We start from the raw sequence: 17,500 nt of genomic DNA on the forward strand, positions 1-17,500 counted from the left end.
GCGGAAGATACATAAGGAAAAACTCTATATTTAATTCTCCTTGACAGAAAAATGTACTGAAGTGAGAGAAAGAGGGATATGAAAAGATAACTAAAAGGAACAACCCAGAATTTGACAAGTTGGATGATTGGAGGCAATAAGGGGGAGAATGTGACGAAATGAACGAAAGGGACAAAAGTTGGTGAAACGACTCAGTGCTACTAGATAAGCGAGACTCCTACGGTCAAAAGGTACGTAATGGTCATTCATGATGAGGAAGGAATGAACTCGACTCTATCTCACCTCTAGGACACCTCACCCCCACTCCCATGAGATAGAAAAAAAAATCTTGTTAATGGCCGCACACGATAGGACACTCCTTGGTATCTCCTGGTAAACACACACACACACACACACACACACACACACACACACACACACACACACACACACACACACACACACACACACACCTATGGGGAAATGTATTACTTGACATGACCATAGAACAATGACACAATGGGTAAATGTAAACACCAGATACAGAAGTTATGAAGAACCGTCGAGACTGGATCTAATATTTACAAATTAGCCTAAAATTGTAGATAAAATTGAATACAAGACACCATTTGGAAAGAGTGACCACATACTAAGAGAAGCTGAATTTAAGGGAAAAAAATATATAGAGAGAAATGAGAAATACGGAAAAGGAGTGCTGATGTACAACAAAACGGACTTTGTAAAACTTAAGAAATTCTTTCAGAATGCAAACTGGTAGAAATTCTACATTGAAGGAGTGAATAAATACGTACCAATACAAAAACAAGAGAAGGTGTATATTAAATGTTGTTTCAACAGAAGATGCAGTGAGAAAGATAGAAGAGGTAGAAATCGGAAAAGATGGAGAAAAGATAAAGAAAATGGAAAATAGCAAATATGTATTAACCGTAGAAATTAAAATGTAGAAGTGAGCAGAGAGGAAACAAGAAACTGTGAAAAAGACATCATAGAAAAATGCAAAGATCAACCCAAACTATTCTATAGATGTGTGAATGGTAAACTTAAAAATAAACAGGAAATTCTGAAACTACGTCATGGAAATACAGAATACACAGAATATCTAGAAATGGCTGAAGTCATGGACAATCACTTCAAGTCAGTTTTCACTGGGGAAAAAATACAACATTGGGATGAAGAGAGCGAAGCACGATCCCCTCCCCCTCCCCGTGTAAGAAATAGCAATAACACAAAAAGAAATAAAGGATCAATTAACGAACCTTGACGTTAGGAAGTCACACGGCCCAGACAAAATTGCAAATTGTATACTAAAAGAATGTAAAGAAGAATTAATGGACAAAATATATAACATAATAAGTTGCTCACTCAAAGAAGGAAAAATGCCAAAGGACTGGAAAATGTCAACATTGTACCAGTATATAAAGGAAGAAATAAGGAAGAACCAACTAGTTACAGACCGGTCTCTCTTACAAGCACTGTAGCCAAAATTTGTGAAAAGATGATCAAGAATAGATGGAAAAAACACCTGGAAAACAATATAATAAACTTGAGACAATTTGGATTCAGAGAGGAAAGACCATGTGCTACAAATTTAATCTGTTTCTACTCAAGACTAATAGATATAATACAAGGGATGGATGGGCTGATTGTGCTTTCCTAGACTTACAAGAAGACTTCGACAAAGTACCACACAAACAATTATATAAAAAAGAAAACATAGGGGATACAAGGTAACCTACTGAACTGGATGGAGGATTTCCTGCACGGTAGAAAAATGAGAGTAGTGCCAGAGAAAAGTGTTCAGGTTGGGAGGTGATTAGTGGAATTCCACATGGACCAGTATTAGCTCCAATAATGCTTGCTATTGATGTGAATGGCATGGATGAAGATGTATGATGTTGCATGAGCTTCTTTGCAGATGATGCTAAATTGTTGAGGAAAGTGAAAACCGAAGTGGATTGTAAATCACTACAGAGAGACCTAAACAAGGTTTAGAAATGGAGTCAGAAGTGGGAAGCTGACTTCAACATTAAGAAATGTAGCATAATGAAGTTCGGAAAAAGTAAAAAAGGAATATTAGGATAATATACAATTGGAACAAAGGAAGTAAAGTGGTATCTGAAAAAGACCTGGGAGTATCTATCTCAAATGACTTGTCCCCTGATAAACAAATCAACAAGATTGTCGGAGAATCCTACAACTTGCTAAGATCAATAAAGTTATCTTTTACCTATTTAGATGAGGAAATGTTTAAAAAGATATTAGTCACATTAATAAGGCCTGGACTGGAGTATACTGCGACACTACGGTCACCCAGTACCAAAAGAAATATAAAGAAAATTGAAAGAATCCAGAGAGCAACCATGAAAATGACCCCAGCATTTGCAAACCTGTCATATGTAGAGACTAGCTAAATTGAAATTACCTACTTTGGAACAAAAAAGAAAGAGGTGGCCTACTGACCATCTACAGAATTATGAAAGGCACAGAAGTTCTTGATAGAGAGGACTTACAAAACTGGAACAAGAGAAACACAAGAGGACATGAAAAATCTCAAAAAGGATAGTTATAGAAGAAATCTGAAAAACAGCTTTCCACACAGAGTGGTAGACATGTGGAACAAAGTGGACAAAACAATAGTGTGTGCAAAAACTATACACGAATTTAAGAGCAAAATAGACACAGTGAGATACAAAGACGGGATACCACGAGCATAGCTCCCCTTCCCGAAAGATACTAGGTAAAATACACACACACACATACACAGACCTGAACAAGGTTTGGAAATATGCACATGTTTATGATACAATTTTTTTGCACTGTAAGTGCTGGGTATGGATTGAAGGATTGTGATAGTGATAATACCAATGTGGTCTGTGTGACATGTTTTATTTTTTCACTAAACAATTGCTTCTAAACCTTTTTATTTACTTTTCATTAGCTTATAGATAAAACAGACTTCCACTGCTTCTGTTATGTTGATTTCAAACTTAAATTCTAGCTCTTCATAATTAGTACATATACATTAGTTGACCTTAAAAGATACTTTAAAAATGAAAGACTAACAATATAAGATAAAATAATGCCATACATGTCATATATAAAAGAAAAATAACACTGAGTAAATACAACTGAGACAATCACTTCTTCTATAAAGACACTTCCACATAAAAAATACACTGGCCCCTCCAGTCTTAATTGTAAGGCCAATGGATGGGCATTTGTCGACAACTGGGACCGCTTTTACGGTAGGAATAATCTATATACAAGGGACGGGGTGCACTTGTCGCCCAGAGGATTTTGGCTCCTTACTGAATCCCTTGAGCGAGAAGTAGGCATCCTACAGGTTTTTTTCGGGTAGATTACGTGGGAGTAAGGGGAGGGGAGTATCGGAATATAGTTTAAGTAATATAAACAACTTAGAGAGGGACTGTGAAAAGACTCACCAAAGCTGGTGAAGATAAACTTAAAGTTTACTATACAAATAGCAGAAGCATATTTAACAAAATTGATTTGCTGCGAGGTAAAGCATGCGTAGAGAACTTCGATATTATAGCTATTACTGAGTCCTGGATCAACATGGTTGATAAACATTTCCTTCCGGAAATCGAAATAGAAGGATATAAGTTTTTTCACAAGAATAGGGTTAGGAGTGGGGGAGGTGTAGCACTTTTCGTTAAAATAGATAAATAAATAAAATAAAATAAACTGTATTATCAACAATTCGATTAAGGAAGAGGACTGTACGGAATCCATTTGGGTAGAGATTATAGGTAAGAATAAGAAAGTTATTATTGGCGTCTTGTACAGACCTAACCTCAGCATTGAGCAGACTGACCCACTGGTTCATGAAATTCGCAGAGCGTCCCAGTACAAAAACGTTGTGATCATGAGAGATTCTAATTATAGAAACATTGACTGGGAAACTTTAATAGATCAGGAAACAAAGAAATTCCTAGATGTGGTGCAGGATTTCTTAAAAGAAGTGATTAACGTTCCTCCGAGGGGAGTAAATACTCTGGACTTAGTTTTAACTAATAACGAGCACCTAATGAGTAACGTAAAAGTGGGAGATAGTCTAGGCTCTAGCGATCAAGAAATAAGATTTAATATTATTTGGGAAGAATTAAAAGGTACGAATAACGTCCAAGTACCAGACTTCAGGAGAGCAAACTTTGACAATATAAAAACCTATTTGAAATTGAATATGAAATGTCATGCGGACGTTTCGGACTTTGTCGAGTCTCGGTGCGTGACCGGGGGTCAGGTCATGACTAGAGGTTGGGTCACGGAGGGTGATATGCATACCTTGGGTCAGGTCATTTGGGAGCGAGGGCTAAACAGGTCAGCGATTTGAATGAAATGTATAGCAATGTAACTTATTTTATTATTAATGCACAAAATACATTTCTCCCCCTGAAGTTAATACGGAAAAATAGTAATACTCCCAAATGGATGACGGGCAGATTGAAACACGAGATCTGAATGAAAAGAGGACTTTACGTAAACATGAAAAACGGGGAAACACACCTTAGATCAAGATATAACGAAATGGCTAAGCTGGTTAAAAGGAATACATGTACAGCGAAACGTAATTATTAAATTAAGGTTGCTAGTCAAGCAAGATCCAACCCAAAGGGTTTCTTTCATCTCTATAGAACAAAAAGTAAAGAATAGGACCAATTAAAAATGACGAAAATGTCATTATAGAATCGGAGGAAAAAGTGAGTGAGGAATTTAACAATTATTTTCTATCTGTGTTTACTAATGAGAAGTTAGATAAAGTACCTGACTGCGATCCGATTTTCAGAGGGGATGAAGAAAGTAGTCCATCCAATATCAGCATTAGTAAAGTAGTAGTCAAGCAGACTGAAAGACTTAAAGCTGCAAAATCCCCGGGTCCAGACGAATTTTTTTCCGAGAATGCTAAAGGAGTGTAAATTTGAAATCTGCCACCAGTTAACTGAAATATTTAATAAATCAGTAGACACTGGTTTTGTGCCTACTGCTTGGAGGCAAGCAAACGTTGTTCCTGTTTTAAGAAGGGAGATAGATCGTCTATATGCAACTACAGGCCAATCAGTTTGCCATCGGTTATAGGAAAAATGCTTGAATCAGTAATAGTAAATAGACTCAGAGAACACATTGAAGGACATAATTTAATTCGTGATTCACAGCATGGTTTCTCCAAGGGTAAGTCATGTGTGACTAATCTTCTATCCTTTTACACTAAAGTATATATGGCATCAGATAACAATAATAATTACGATACTATTTACCTTGACTTTAGCAAAGCTTTCGACAAGGTGCCACATCAGAGACTACTAAATAAAATCAAAGCCCATGGCATAGGAGGAAAAGTGTTAGAATGGATTAGAGTTTAGACTAGTAACAGGAAACAGCGGGTCACCATAAATGGAGTAAAATCTAGGTGGGGTAATGTTACTAGTGAAGATCCCCCAGGGCTCGGTTTTGGATCCTTTGTTGCTCATTATGTACATAACCGACTTAGACGACGGGATAAATAGTGATGTTTGTAAGTTTGCGGACGACACTAAAGTAGGATGCCTAATTAGGTCAGGAGACGACGCAGAGATTCTGCAGGATTATCTTAACAAGTTGTTCACATGGTCGGTGAAATGGCAAATGAACTTCAATATCTCTAAGTGTAGCGTGTTAAACGTAGGGCTACATAACCCCGACAATAGATACAGCTTAGATAAGACGCTTTTAGAGAAAACTGAGTGCGAGACTTGGGAGTTTTAGTGAATCCTGACCTTAAAACCAGGAAACGGTGCATTAGCGCCAGAAATAAAGCTAACAGTGCATTAGGCTTCATTGCTAAGACAGTAATGAATAGAAGTGCAGAGATAATTACTAAACTCTATCTAGCGATAGTTAGACCCATCCTTGACAATGCAGTACAGTTTTGGTCTCCATCCTACAGAATGGACATCAATTCACTAGAATCAGTACAGAGAAGAATGACCAAAATGATACATGGACTCAGAAATTTGCCTTACGAAGAAGCTTAGGCACCTTAACTTACACTCTCTGGAATGATGCAGAGTGCGGGGTGATCTAATAGATGTGTTCAAGTGGATCAAAGGCTTTAACAAGGGTAATGCAAACAAGGTCATCATAATAAAACAACAGGGCAGGACTCGCAGTAATGGTTATAAACTGAACAAATTTAGATTTAAAAAGGAAATAGGCAAGAATTGGTTTACTAATAGGATGGTCAACGAATGAAATAAACTTAGTAACTATGTAGTAAGCGCTGAAACTATCAGTTGTTTTAAGAAACAATTAGACAACTTTATGGATCGGGGGGATGACAGGTGGTGATGGATAAGGAGCTGCCTAGTGTAGGCCTTATGGTCTCTTGCAGTCTCCTTCATTCTTATGTTCTTATGCTATGTTAATCTAATCAAATACATTATTTAACAAAATTATTAAACATATGTGATGTATTTGTTGATGATATTTGAATATATGAGATGTAAATCTTATTGTAGATCTGTACATGTCCTTGTACACACTATAGAAAGCAGTATTAAATATATAAGCATATTATCATATAAATTATGAATAAATCATAGTCATTTCATCCTATAACATCCTTGTGCCATACTTGTTTTGTTCCATTACATGAAGTTATTTTCTAAAGATAAATGTGGGCAAAAGTAAGGTGATGAGATGTACAAGGGGAGAGAGTGACAGCAGGCTGGAAGTGAGCATCAAGGGTGAAAGACTGGAGGAAGTGGAGAGTTTTAGATACTTGGGTACGAATGTGGAAGGAAAGGGAGGAGTGGGGGTGGAGGTAGAATGTAGATTGAGAGAAGCGAGTAAATGCCTTGTTGGATTAAAAAGTGTAATGGATGCTAAGAGGAGGTAATATGAAGGAGTGATTGTGCCAACAGCAATGTACAGGGCAGAAACATGGAACATGAGAGAGGAAGAGAGAAGGTGTTTGAATGTGTTTGAGATGAAATGTCTGAGAAGTATGATAGGGGTTACTAGGCTAGATAGTGAGAAATGAGGAGGTGAGGAGGAGAACAGGGGTGGAAAGGGAGCTGGGAGATAGGGTGGGTGAAAGAGTATTGGGATGGTTTGGACACATGGAAAGAATGAGTGAAGAAAGATTAGTAAAAGAAGTGTGGAATGCGGAGGTGGAAGGAGTGATTATGAGGGGGCGTCCTAGGATTAGATGGATGGGGTGAAAGGGGCATTACAAAAGAGAGGAATGTCTGTAGAGGTAGGTCAGGAGAGGACAGAAGATAGAGGTGAATGGAGAAGGGTTGTGTATAGATGAAGCTGTGATGCATGAGGGGGAGTGGGTCGGGGATGGGGGGTGAGGAAGTATGTATGAGAAAAAAATTGACACAGCTCGAAGGGATTTCTCCCCATCTTCTCCTTTCCTGCATGAGGGGACGGAGAGGGGGGTCGCCGAATTTATGAAGCAGCCTTGCTGTGGATGTGCTGTGTCTTGCGACACTGCTTGTGACCCAGGGCAGTGGACAGGATGCAGGGATGACCTGTCATCCAGGAGGTGCCAAGATAGGAGGGAAGGAGGAGGGTGGAGGGGAGTGGAATATATGGGAAATGAAATGGGTGGGAGTGATTTGGTATATGTATGTATAATTGTTTTGTTCCTTCTCATGAAACTATTACAAAGTTATATTCATAAGCTCTGTTACCTTGTCCTATTTTACTCCATTACAATGTTCTTAGTTGCAAAAGATTTGTCTAACAGCTAATTTGTGGCAGAAGTCAATGAGAACAACTCATGAAAAGTCATCGGCAATTTTGCATATTAAGTGCCTTTATTTTTGGTGTTCTATACCCATTCAACTACGATGACAAGATTCTTGTCATTTGGTCAAATAAAACAAAAAATCATAAAACACCAAAATGTTTGATCAAACACCAGAAAAATATGACAGTCCTCGCTTCGCGAAGCGAGGACTGACGTCATATTTTTCTGGTGTTTGATCAAACATTTTGGTGTTTTATGATTTTTTGTTTTATTTGACCAAATGACAAGAATCTTGTCATCGCAGTTGAATGGGTTAAAGATTGTATCACTAAGAAAGTAAAGATGTTGGGAGAGGGTTGTGTGGATGTGGAAGGCTTATTTAGCAAAAACAAGGGAGAAATGCAGCTTCTTCAAAGTTCCATACATGTGAGTAGGTTAGTTTTTGACAATCTTACGAGTGAACATCTTTTCCTGTTTCAAAAGGAAACAAATGTTTTTTTCACAATAGGTGACATATTGACTGTTCTATTTCTGATGAAATATTGGAACGTGGATACCACTTTGAAAGTCATGAGGATACTCTCTGCCCAAAATTTTTCTAATAATATTTTATCAGGTCCAAAAATCACACTAAACAGATGCCACTGACATTAATTTTTAAGTAAATGAAAACTTTAAAATAAATTCAAGTGAAGAAAATAACTAGGTATGTAATTCATTAAGTGTATTTCCTGCCCCATACCAATAAATCATCCAGTAAAACTCCTTAAGAAGTTCATCTTTAAATTTAATGCATTTTACAAGGACTAATATTTGAAAAACTGTAACATGTCTGCTTATTCACACTCCCAAATTTTCAGACATAGCATCTGGTTTGTAAGAACTCACTTAACTGACAATATAAACATTTAAATATAAGATATTGTGTTCGAAGAAGTGCATCACACCCATCTCCACCTTACATACTATGGTTCCAAGTTTAAATCCAATGGCAACTCAGCAGATATGGCAACAATAAAGACTTTGATAATAGCAAAGTGCACCCTGGCATAAACACATTACCTGACATTTCTTACATATAGAAATCCAATTAGATATCAAATCCCATTTTTAATAAGGGGTAGACATGGACCTGGATTGATGCTTGTGATTTAAGACTGTGTGCCCTTACTGCCACTATGCACTGGATTACAGTTTCAAGTTAACCTAATTGTAGTACACAAGAAAGGGACAATGCTTGCGGGGTCCTGTCTCCTACTCTCCAGTTTTATCAGATATAGTCTCCAATTCATATATAGTTCCAATTTGGTCTATATCCTTATTTTCCAATTATGTTTAGATTTTAAATTGGGTACTGTTCCAGCTTTGGCTATATTACCTTCTAAGCTATTCCAATTATTTATGCATCTGTATGGGAAACATTCTTCACATCCTTTAGACACGGAGTCTTTCTTAACTTCTTCTCATGACATCTTACTTAAAGAGGTGGCACAAACCTGCTTGACCACTGCATCCCCATACCTTCCTCACATACAATGTTTAAATAATAAGGAACCTCAATGATCATATGACATCTTACACATATCATAGGTAACACTTAAATTGCACATTTATTTACATAGTGTGCAGTAATTTCTGATGTACAAAGAAATACAAATAACTCAAACAATACCCCATGAAGTCTATCAAAATTACTTTACCTTTAACAGGCAGAGGATGCCAGGAGATAATGCCAAGTGTGAAAGTGTAACAATAAGCAAGATAAATATGAGAGTAAATTTCAATTTTATTATTATTTTTTTTTTTCAAGCATAGGCCACTACATCATACAACTCACAATGAAACATTTTCTCACCTGTGTGGGTAATCATACACCTTATATGTCTTTTATATATATATATATATATATATATATATATATATATATATATATATATATATATATATATATATATATCAGTCATTCTACCACTGTAGTTCTCTATTGCAGATCTGTGGTTCCTGAGGAATCATGGCCACTGTTTCAACTCATAAATAACTCAATAAAGAAATTTTGTGGACCTGTCAGGAATGAGCATAAGATAGTGTATTGTAATGTGCTATTTGTTGCCATTATTCTGGGTGCATTTAAGGTATTGATTCTGCTTGCAGGCTAAGCCTGTGTTGATACTGTTTTGAATGCTTGGTGATGACCTGAAAATACACGTCAATGAACTTCTTGCTCATTTTGTGACTGATTTCTCTGTTGGTTTGATTTCTAAATGAGTCTCATGAAGTACAGAATTTGGTAGTCTATCAAGGAGTGCATGTCTAGTGAGCTGTGTGTTAACCTGGCTTTTTTTTATGGAAGTGTTGTGGGGTACTATGGTTAGGTTGTTTTAGATGTTTGAGTAGAATGCATCTGGAATTGTTTTCTTGCTAAGTATTGATGTATGTGTTTGGGTGATGCAATTCAACAGATGGGTGGGTTTAAGGGCTCTTGCACCGAATTCTGTACCTAGATCACATAGAAAGATTTCACTCCTTTGTTGGGTCGTCACATGCTGATTCTGACCACTTTTTTCAGAGAGCTGAATTAGATAACTCAGACTGCTAATGCTTCTCACAGGTGTGTGTCATTACATGATTCTTGAGAAAATTGCATTGCACAGGTCACACTGGAAAGGCCACTCTCCAGTGCAAATCAACGTATAGTCTCAAGATCACTCATGAGAAACCTGATTTCCACAAGCCTCACTGAAAAGGTTTCTCTCCTGTGTGGGACAACACATGACGTTTGAGAGTACTCCTTTCTGAGAAAGCTGCATCACACATGTCACAATGGAAAGGCTTCTCTCCAGTATGGGTCATTGTATGTCTTTTGAGGTTGCTTTTCCCTGAGAACGAAGCATCACACTGGTCACAATGGAAAGGCTTCTGTCCAGTGTGGGTCATCATGTGCTGTTTGACATGACTCTTCCTTGAGAAAGCTGCATCACAAAGTTCACATTGGAAAGGTTTTTCTCCAGTGTGGGTCATTACGTGTCTTTTGAAACTCTGTTCTGATACAGCTGCATCACACAGGCCACACTCTATATATTTGTCTCCACTGTGGGTCTTAATGTGACTTTTGAGACGACTCTTTCGAGAGAAAGCTGCATCACACATGTTGCACTGGAAAGGCTTCTCTCCTGTATGGATCACCAGATGCCTTTTGAGATCACTTTTTCTTGAGAAAGCTTCATCACACTGGTCACACTGGAAAGGCCTCTCTTCTGTGTGGGTCATCATATGCCCTTTGAGAATACTCTTTCCTGAGAAGGCTGCATAGCACAGGTTACACTGGAAAGGCTTCTCTCCGCTGTGGGTTGCCATATGCCTATTAAGGTCACTCTTTCCTGAAAAGGCTGTATCGCACAGGACACACTGGAAAGGCTTTTCACCTGCATGACGCATCATGTGTCTTTTGAGATCACTCTTTTGTAAACAAGTTGTACTACATAGGTCACACTGGAAAGGCTTCTGTCCAGTGTGAGATATCATATGCCTCTTGAGATGAGTGTTTTGTGAGAATGCTGCATCACACAGGGCACACTGGAAAGGCTTCTCTCCTGTGTGGGTCATCATATGCCTTTTGAGATGAGTCTTTTGTAAGAAAGCTGCATCACACTGGTCACACTGGAAATGTTTCTGTCCTGGTTGAGTCATCATATCAAACCTGAAATGAAAATTATGAAACATAAGTAATTTATATCAAAGCAGTTTCTCTTCTGTTTGTGTTGTTATGCAGTAAATATATGGACTCTGTGTGTAACTCCCTGAAAAGTCTTCATGATCAATCTTGTTCTGCCAAAGCAGTATTTTTTATTAACAAAATCTTGATACTGTACCTGGTACACGAATGAATTCAACCCAAACATAATTTACCTCCCTCTGTGAATAAAATCTATCACTTAACTTTTGGAGAGGATGTAATATCAGAGGTTTGGGCATTATATCTACAGATCATCTTATAAATAGGTCTTCTCATTCTCAAATGAATGCTTCATAAAGAATCATGAATACACACAGACAGCAGCACCCAACATAAACATATAACAGGCACCAACCAGTACACTACAAATACATACTGCATCAAGAATAAAGTTAAATGACAAGGGATATGTTGAAAGTCACTCATTGGCTACTTAACACTATAATATACTCACACTACCTATGTGCATGTTGATTCAATGTAGTGAAGCTAAGGATGATAAAGACAAAGCTTGGAAGAAATGGAAAAGAGACAAGAAAACAAACTAAAAAATGAGTATGTAAAAATACGCAGAGATGAAAAGAGAAACTATGAAAAAAAAACAATAATAATAATAGAAAAATGCAAGGAAGTACCCAAACTATCTTAAAAGTATGTAAATGGCAAACTAAAGAACAAAAAAATAGAAAAACTGTGTCAAGGTAAAAATGAATATACAAAATAACTGGAAATGGCTGAAATTATGAAAAACCATTTCAAATCAGTATTCACAATAGAAAACTCACCTAACTGTGAGGAAATAGAGAGAGAGAGAGATATCCCCCTTAATGAAAGAAATAATCATAAGAGGGAAATCAGCGACCAAATCAAAACCCTTGATGTCAGAAAATCACATGGTCTGGACAGAATTGCAAATTGGATACTGGAAGAAGGCAAACATTGTACCAGCTTATAAGGGAGGAAACAAAGAAGACCCAACAAACTACAGACTGGTCTCCCTAACGAGCACAGTAGCAAAAATTTGTGAAAAAGTTGTCAAAAATAGATGGGTTAAGCACTTGGAAGAAAAAACTATACTGAATCCAAATCAATTTGGATTCAGACAAGGAAAATCATGTACAATAAACTTGATCTGCTTCTACTCAAGATTAATAGACATAATACAAGAGAGAGATGGGTGGGCAGATGGTACCTTTCTGGACCTACAAAGCATTTGATAAGGTACCACACAAAAAACTAATAAGGAAGATAGAGTCCATAGGTGGCATTAGAGGAAAATTATTGGAATGGATGAAAGACTTCCTGACTGGGAGGAAAATGAAAGTAGTAAGTAGAGACAAATTCTCAAACTGGGAAGAAGTGATAAGTGGTGTCCCACAGGGATCAGTACTGGCTCAGATCATGTTTGCCATATACATAAATGACATGGATGAAGGAATAGAGTGTTATATGAATTTCTTTGCAGATGACGCAAAAACACTAAAGAAAGTAAAAACTGAGGAGGACTGCAACTCATTACAAGACTTGGACAAGATCTGGAAATGGACTCAAAAGTGGGAAGTAAAATTCAATATTAAGAAATGTAGTATAATGGAATTTGTAAAACATAAAATTAAAAACAGAATATCGAATGATTACAAAATTGGGGAAGAAGAGGTCAAAAAAGTAAACTCGGAGAAAGATCTTGGAGTGATGATCAGCAAGGACATGACACTGGATAAGCAATAAAATAGTCGGAGAAACCTACAATTTATTGAGGTCAATAAAAGTGGTATTTGCTTATTTGGACAAGGAAATTATAAAAAAAAATCTAAGTACACTAATAAGACCAAAACTTGAGTACGCAGCAACACTATGGACACCAAGTACCAAAAAAGAATATAAAAAAATTAGAGAGAATACAAAGAGCAACAACAAAACTAGCACCAACTCTTTCCAAAATGATATATGAACAAAGACTCTCCAAATTAGAATTACCAGCTCTGGAGCAAAGGGAAAGAGGAGACTTACTATCTATAGAATAATGAAAGGAATGGAAACCTTAGACAAGAATGACTTAATGAACTGGGACAATGGAAAAATGAGAGGACACAAAAAGAAACTTAAAAAAGATAATTACAAAAAAGATCTGAAAAAAAGCTTCCCACACAGTGATAGATACTTGGAACAAATTAGACAAAGAAACAGTGTGTGCAAACACTATTCAAGATTTTAAGAAAAAACTTGATGCTGAGAGATACAAAGACGGGTCACCACGAGCATAGCTCCCTTCCCATATAATACAACTAAGTAAATAAACCTAAACATCACAATGACTCCATTTGCTCAATAACTGATTCTCATCTGTATGATAAAATTTGCTCAAACTGGGATAAGCTATAACCAGCATCTAGTAAATGGAAATGTACTTTTCTGGGCGGAAAGGGTAAATATGTATGTTTCCCTTTCACATTTTCTTATGTTGTATCACTCCAGTTCTTGTACTGTGAAAAATCTGAAAGCCCTTACATGCACTCTGATAAGCACTAGATACAGAAAGTGTTAATGAGTTACACATTAAAGTGGGAGCACTAAGCCACTGTAACGAGGTATAACATCCCAAAGAGAGGAACCAGCCATCAAACCACTCTTAGGAACTCACCTATCCCCCACCTCCACCCAGAGGTACAACACCAAAAGGCTAGTACCTAGTTCCTACATACCCAAAGTTCACCCTCACTTTCAAAATATGTCTTACAAGTATCCAATACTCTTTTATCTATTTTATTTTTTCTATGCAGATCACCAGTGCCTGTCCTACTTTTTGAAAACATAAAAACCCCTACACAACTACATACATACATATACCAAGGCTTTTCCCCCTTACAAGGGAGGTAGCCAAAAAGGGAAAGGCATAAAATCATTTCCACCCATTCCATCCCTCAATACACTCCACACCCCTCCATCCTCCCTCTTCTCTGAGCACCTCCTGGATGACGGGTCATCCCTGCATCCTGTCCACTGCTCTGGGTCAGAAGCAGTGTCGCAAGACACAGCACATCCACAGCAAGGCCGCTTCATTAAATCGGTGACCCCTCCTCTCCGTCCCCCCATTGCATAAAAGGAGAGGACGGGGAGAAATCCTTTCGGGCTGCGTCAAAATTTTGCTCACACATACTACTTCACCCCCCCCCCCCCCGCCCATTCCACCTCATGCAATCACATCATCTTAAGGACGGGCCTGAGGACTGTTCCCAGCCACTGTAAGGCTATACAGTAAGAGAGGAGCAAGAGAGGAGCCTTATTATTTATCAGCTCTCCGTGTGTGAAAAACTGGAGAAAATAAATAAATAAATAAATAAATAAAAATAAAATAAAATAAAAATTTGAAGATGACAGAAATAAATCTAAGGCCTGGTCCAGGAACCAATTGTCAGCCCCTTGGGGCTATAATCATAAGTAGCTTCTCTAAGACCTGTCATCATTACACCACACCTACATCATGACATGACAAATATCCAATTTACCTTGCTGGAAAATCAAAAGTACATGATAAAGGTTAGGTTAGATAACAATGATTGAAATAAATTGCACCTAACTCAAATGTGGATTTGGTTACCTAATGCACTGCTACCTGAAACTAAATCATCTTGTTAGTGATGTGCAGAATTTTGGACAGGTAGAGACTCAAAATTCTTAAATATTTTCTAAAAATTAAATCTGCAGTGCTGTACACATGCACATACATGTATATGTATTTGTTTACATGAATATTCTTAAGTTCAATATAAGTCAAAGCACTTTTTTGTCCTAAAGGGCAATTTTGATATGAAGCAGGAATGTCAGGGACAGGGGGCAAGCACATCAAGGAACTTTTGCTAAATTAAAGTACTCAAGCCCTCGCGGAAGATTTAATCCTTCTGTATCCTGTACCATCCTACAAGTTTTATAATTATAGTCATGTTTTAACGTGCGCACAATGTGATCTCGTTATGATCCACAATATGACAACGTATCCAGCATTGGTGCTACCTCATAATTAAATGGGAAACGATGTTGTTTTCTTTATGGTTTGTATTCGATTCGTGAATGCATGATAAACAATATTTGCTCATTACCTGTCTGGCAATCCCTTATGTTTGTAATCTTTATACTTCTGGATCTCATAAATGCCCCAATAACTGCATAGTTTCTTGCAAATTTACACTTAAGTATTCTTCAATTTTTGCTTCGCATTGTTTACTTTAGGCTGGAGAGAATGTAATTTACAATTAGCTAGAGAAAATGTAAATATATGGATTATGAAGGGGTGGCTTAATATTTCTGCATTTACATGTCGCGGTGGTAGATATCAACAGATTACTAAATTTTCATTATTGGGTATCCATGTCCCCCCTACTCCTATTTATGGAAAAAATTCTCGAGTTCTAAAGGAGTATTTACTTAATCGTATTTATTCCATACGCAGAGATGGATTTATGCTTATTTATCAGTCGACTTTCAATCAGATGATGTAAAGGATGTATTAAAACCACAATATTGATAATGAGAAAGATCTTAACAATAAAGGGAAATAAAAACAGCTCGTCAGTAGCATATTCCTCGCTGATAGGGAATACAGATAAATTAGTTACACCTTCATGAATATTGTTTTAAAGTTTTCTCTGTCCATTTGCAAATTACGTCGTCTCCAGTCTAGTAAACAAAACTGAATTATTTCCAGGGAATTTCATATATGTAGTTGCAATAATGTTTGAGTTTCTTGAAATATTTCTCAAGCCAGAAGTGTTGTGAAAATTGGAAATATTATAAGAGAATTCCACACTGGTAATGGCGAAGAATTCCTGGGTATATTGTTGCATCGGTTTTAGTCTGAGGCCACCTAACATAGTTGTACCTGTGGTAAATAGCGTTGGTAACACTTATGATAGTGCTATAGATCACAGATTGCCAACCGTGTTTACATTATCATTATGCCCCCTCATCCCGCTGTTTAATAACGATGTTTGTCAACCTGCTTTGAATAATACTCGTCTTGACTTTTATTTGTTAATTTTCAACATTATGAATACCCTTGTCATAATTACGATGAAATACCACAGTTACATATGCTCCCAACGTAAGAAGCATTAAGTACTGTATACGGAATCATTGTACACAAACCAAGTCAAAATGTAGGTAAAGATAGAAATGTATCCTACTTAATATACATCCATTGGGCTTTAGGTTCAAACTGTGAATTCCACCCACTGTGAAGATCATAATTAATTCAAGAATGGGTATGGTAACATAACCTGGATTGTTCAGAATGATGGCTGAGAAATTGTTCTTGCACATACATTTGGGAATATTCTTAAAGCATTTGTATGGTAGAAATTAATGTAGATCTCCGATTACCACCCTCCCAACACCACCACCACCACACACACTAGATTGGAAAACCCTACAATAGGTGACCTTAAGGCTGACACGTTAAATAAGCCAAACATTTTACAGCTTAAAGAGAGGGACTGGCTATAAAGTGGGGGGGGGGGGATACGCAAAATAATACAAAACCCATTCTTGTTAAAAGAATTTAAAATCTCAAAAATAGGTATATAGTTTACATGATAGTAAAGTTTCAGAATGGTAGAAGGTCTCATGATTGGAACCAAATATCTCGGTTGGTACGAGCTACAATACTTCATTCATTGTGACTTAACCCATTCAACTCCGATAACAAGATGTCTTGTCATTTGGTCAAATAAAACAAAAAATCATAATAAAACAACAAAATGTTTGATGATCAAACAGCACCAGAAAAATATGACGTCGTCAGTCCTCCTCGAGGAGGACTGACGACGTCATATTTTTCTGGTGCTGTTTGATCATCAAACATTTTGTTGTTTTATTATGATTTTTTGTTTTATTTGACCAAATGACAAGACATCTTGTCATCGGAGTTGAATGGGTTAACCTACTGTAGACTTTCATGATTCTGATATTATGGCAAGATAGTTTCAAATATTCATATCATGATTGATTGACATACC

The 17,500-nt window shown here is 37.1% G+C and overlaps 1 protein-coding gene across 1 annotated transcript; it reads right to left on the minus strand.

Annotated features, from left to right (window-relative positions):
• Positions 1–8,074: 8,074 nt before the first annotated feature.
• LOC143031495 (uncharacterized) lies at positions 8,075–15,712 on the minus strand. Its single transcript, XM_076195414.1, has 2 exons — positions 15,587–15,712; positions 8,075–11,453 (listed from the first exon to the last, which is right to left on the minus strand). Exon 2 carries the CDS (start codon positions 11,444–11,446, stop codon positions 10,490–10,492), a length of 957 nt encoding a protein of 318 aa, XP_076051529.1. The 5' UTR covers positions 11,447–11,453; positions 15,587–15,712; the 3' UTR covers positions 8,075–10,489.
• Positions 15,713–17,500: the final 1,788 nt, after the last annotated feature.

Source organism: Oratosquilla oratoria, chromosome 12, assembly GCF_046742065.1.
Source record: "Oratosquilla oratoria isolate Oo_2021 chromosome 12, ASM4674206v1, whole genome shotgun sequence".
Taxonomy (NCBI): Eukaryota; Metazoa; Arthropoda; class Malacostraca; order Stomatopoda; family Squillidae; genus Oratosquilla; species Oratosquilla oratoria.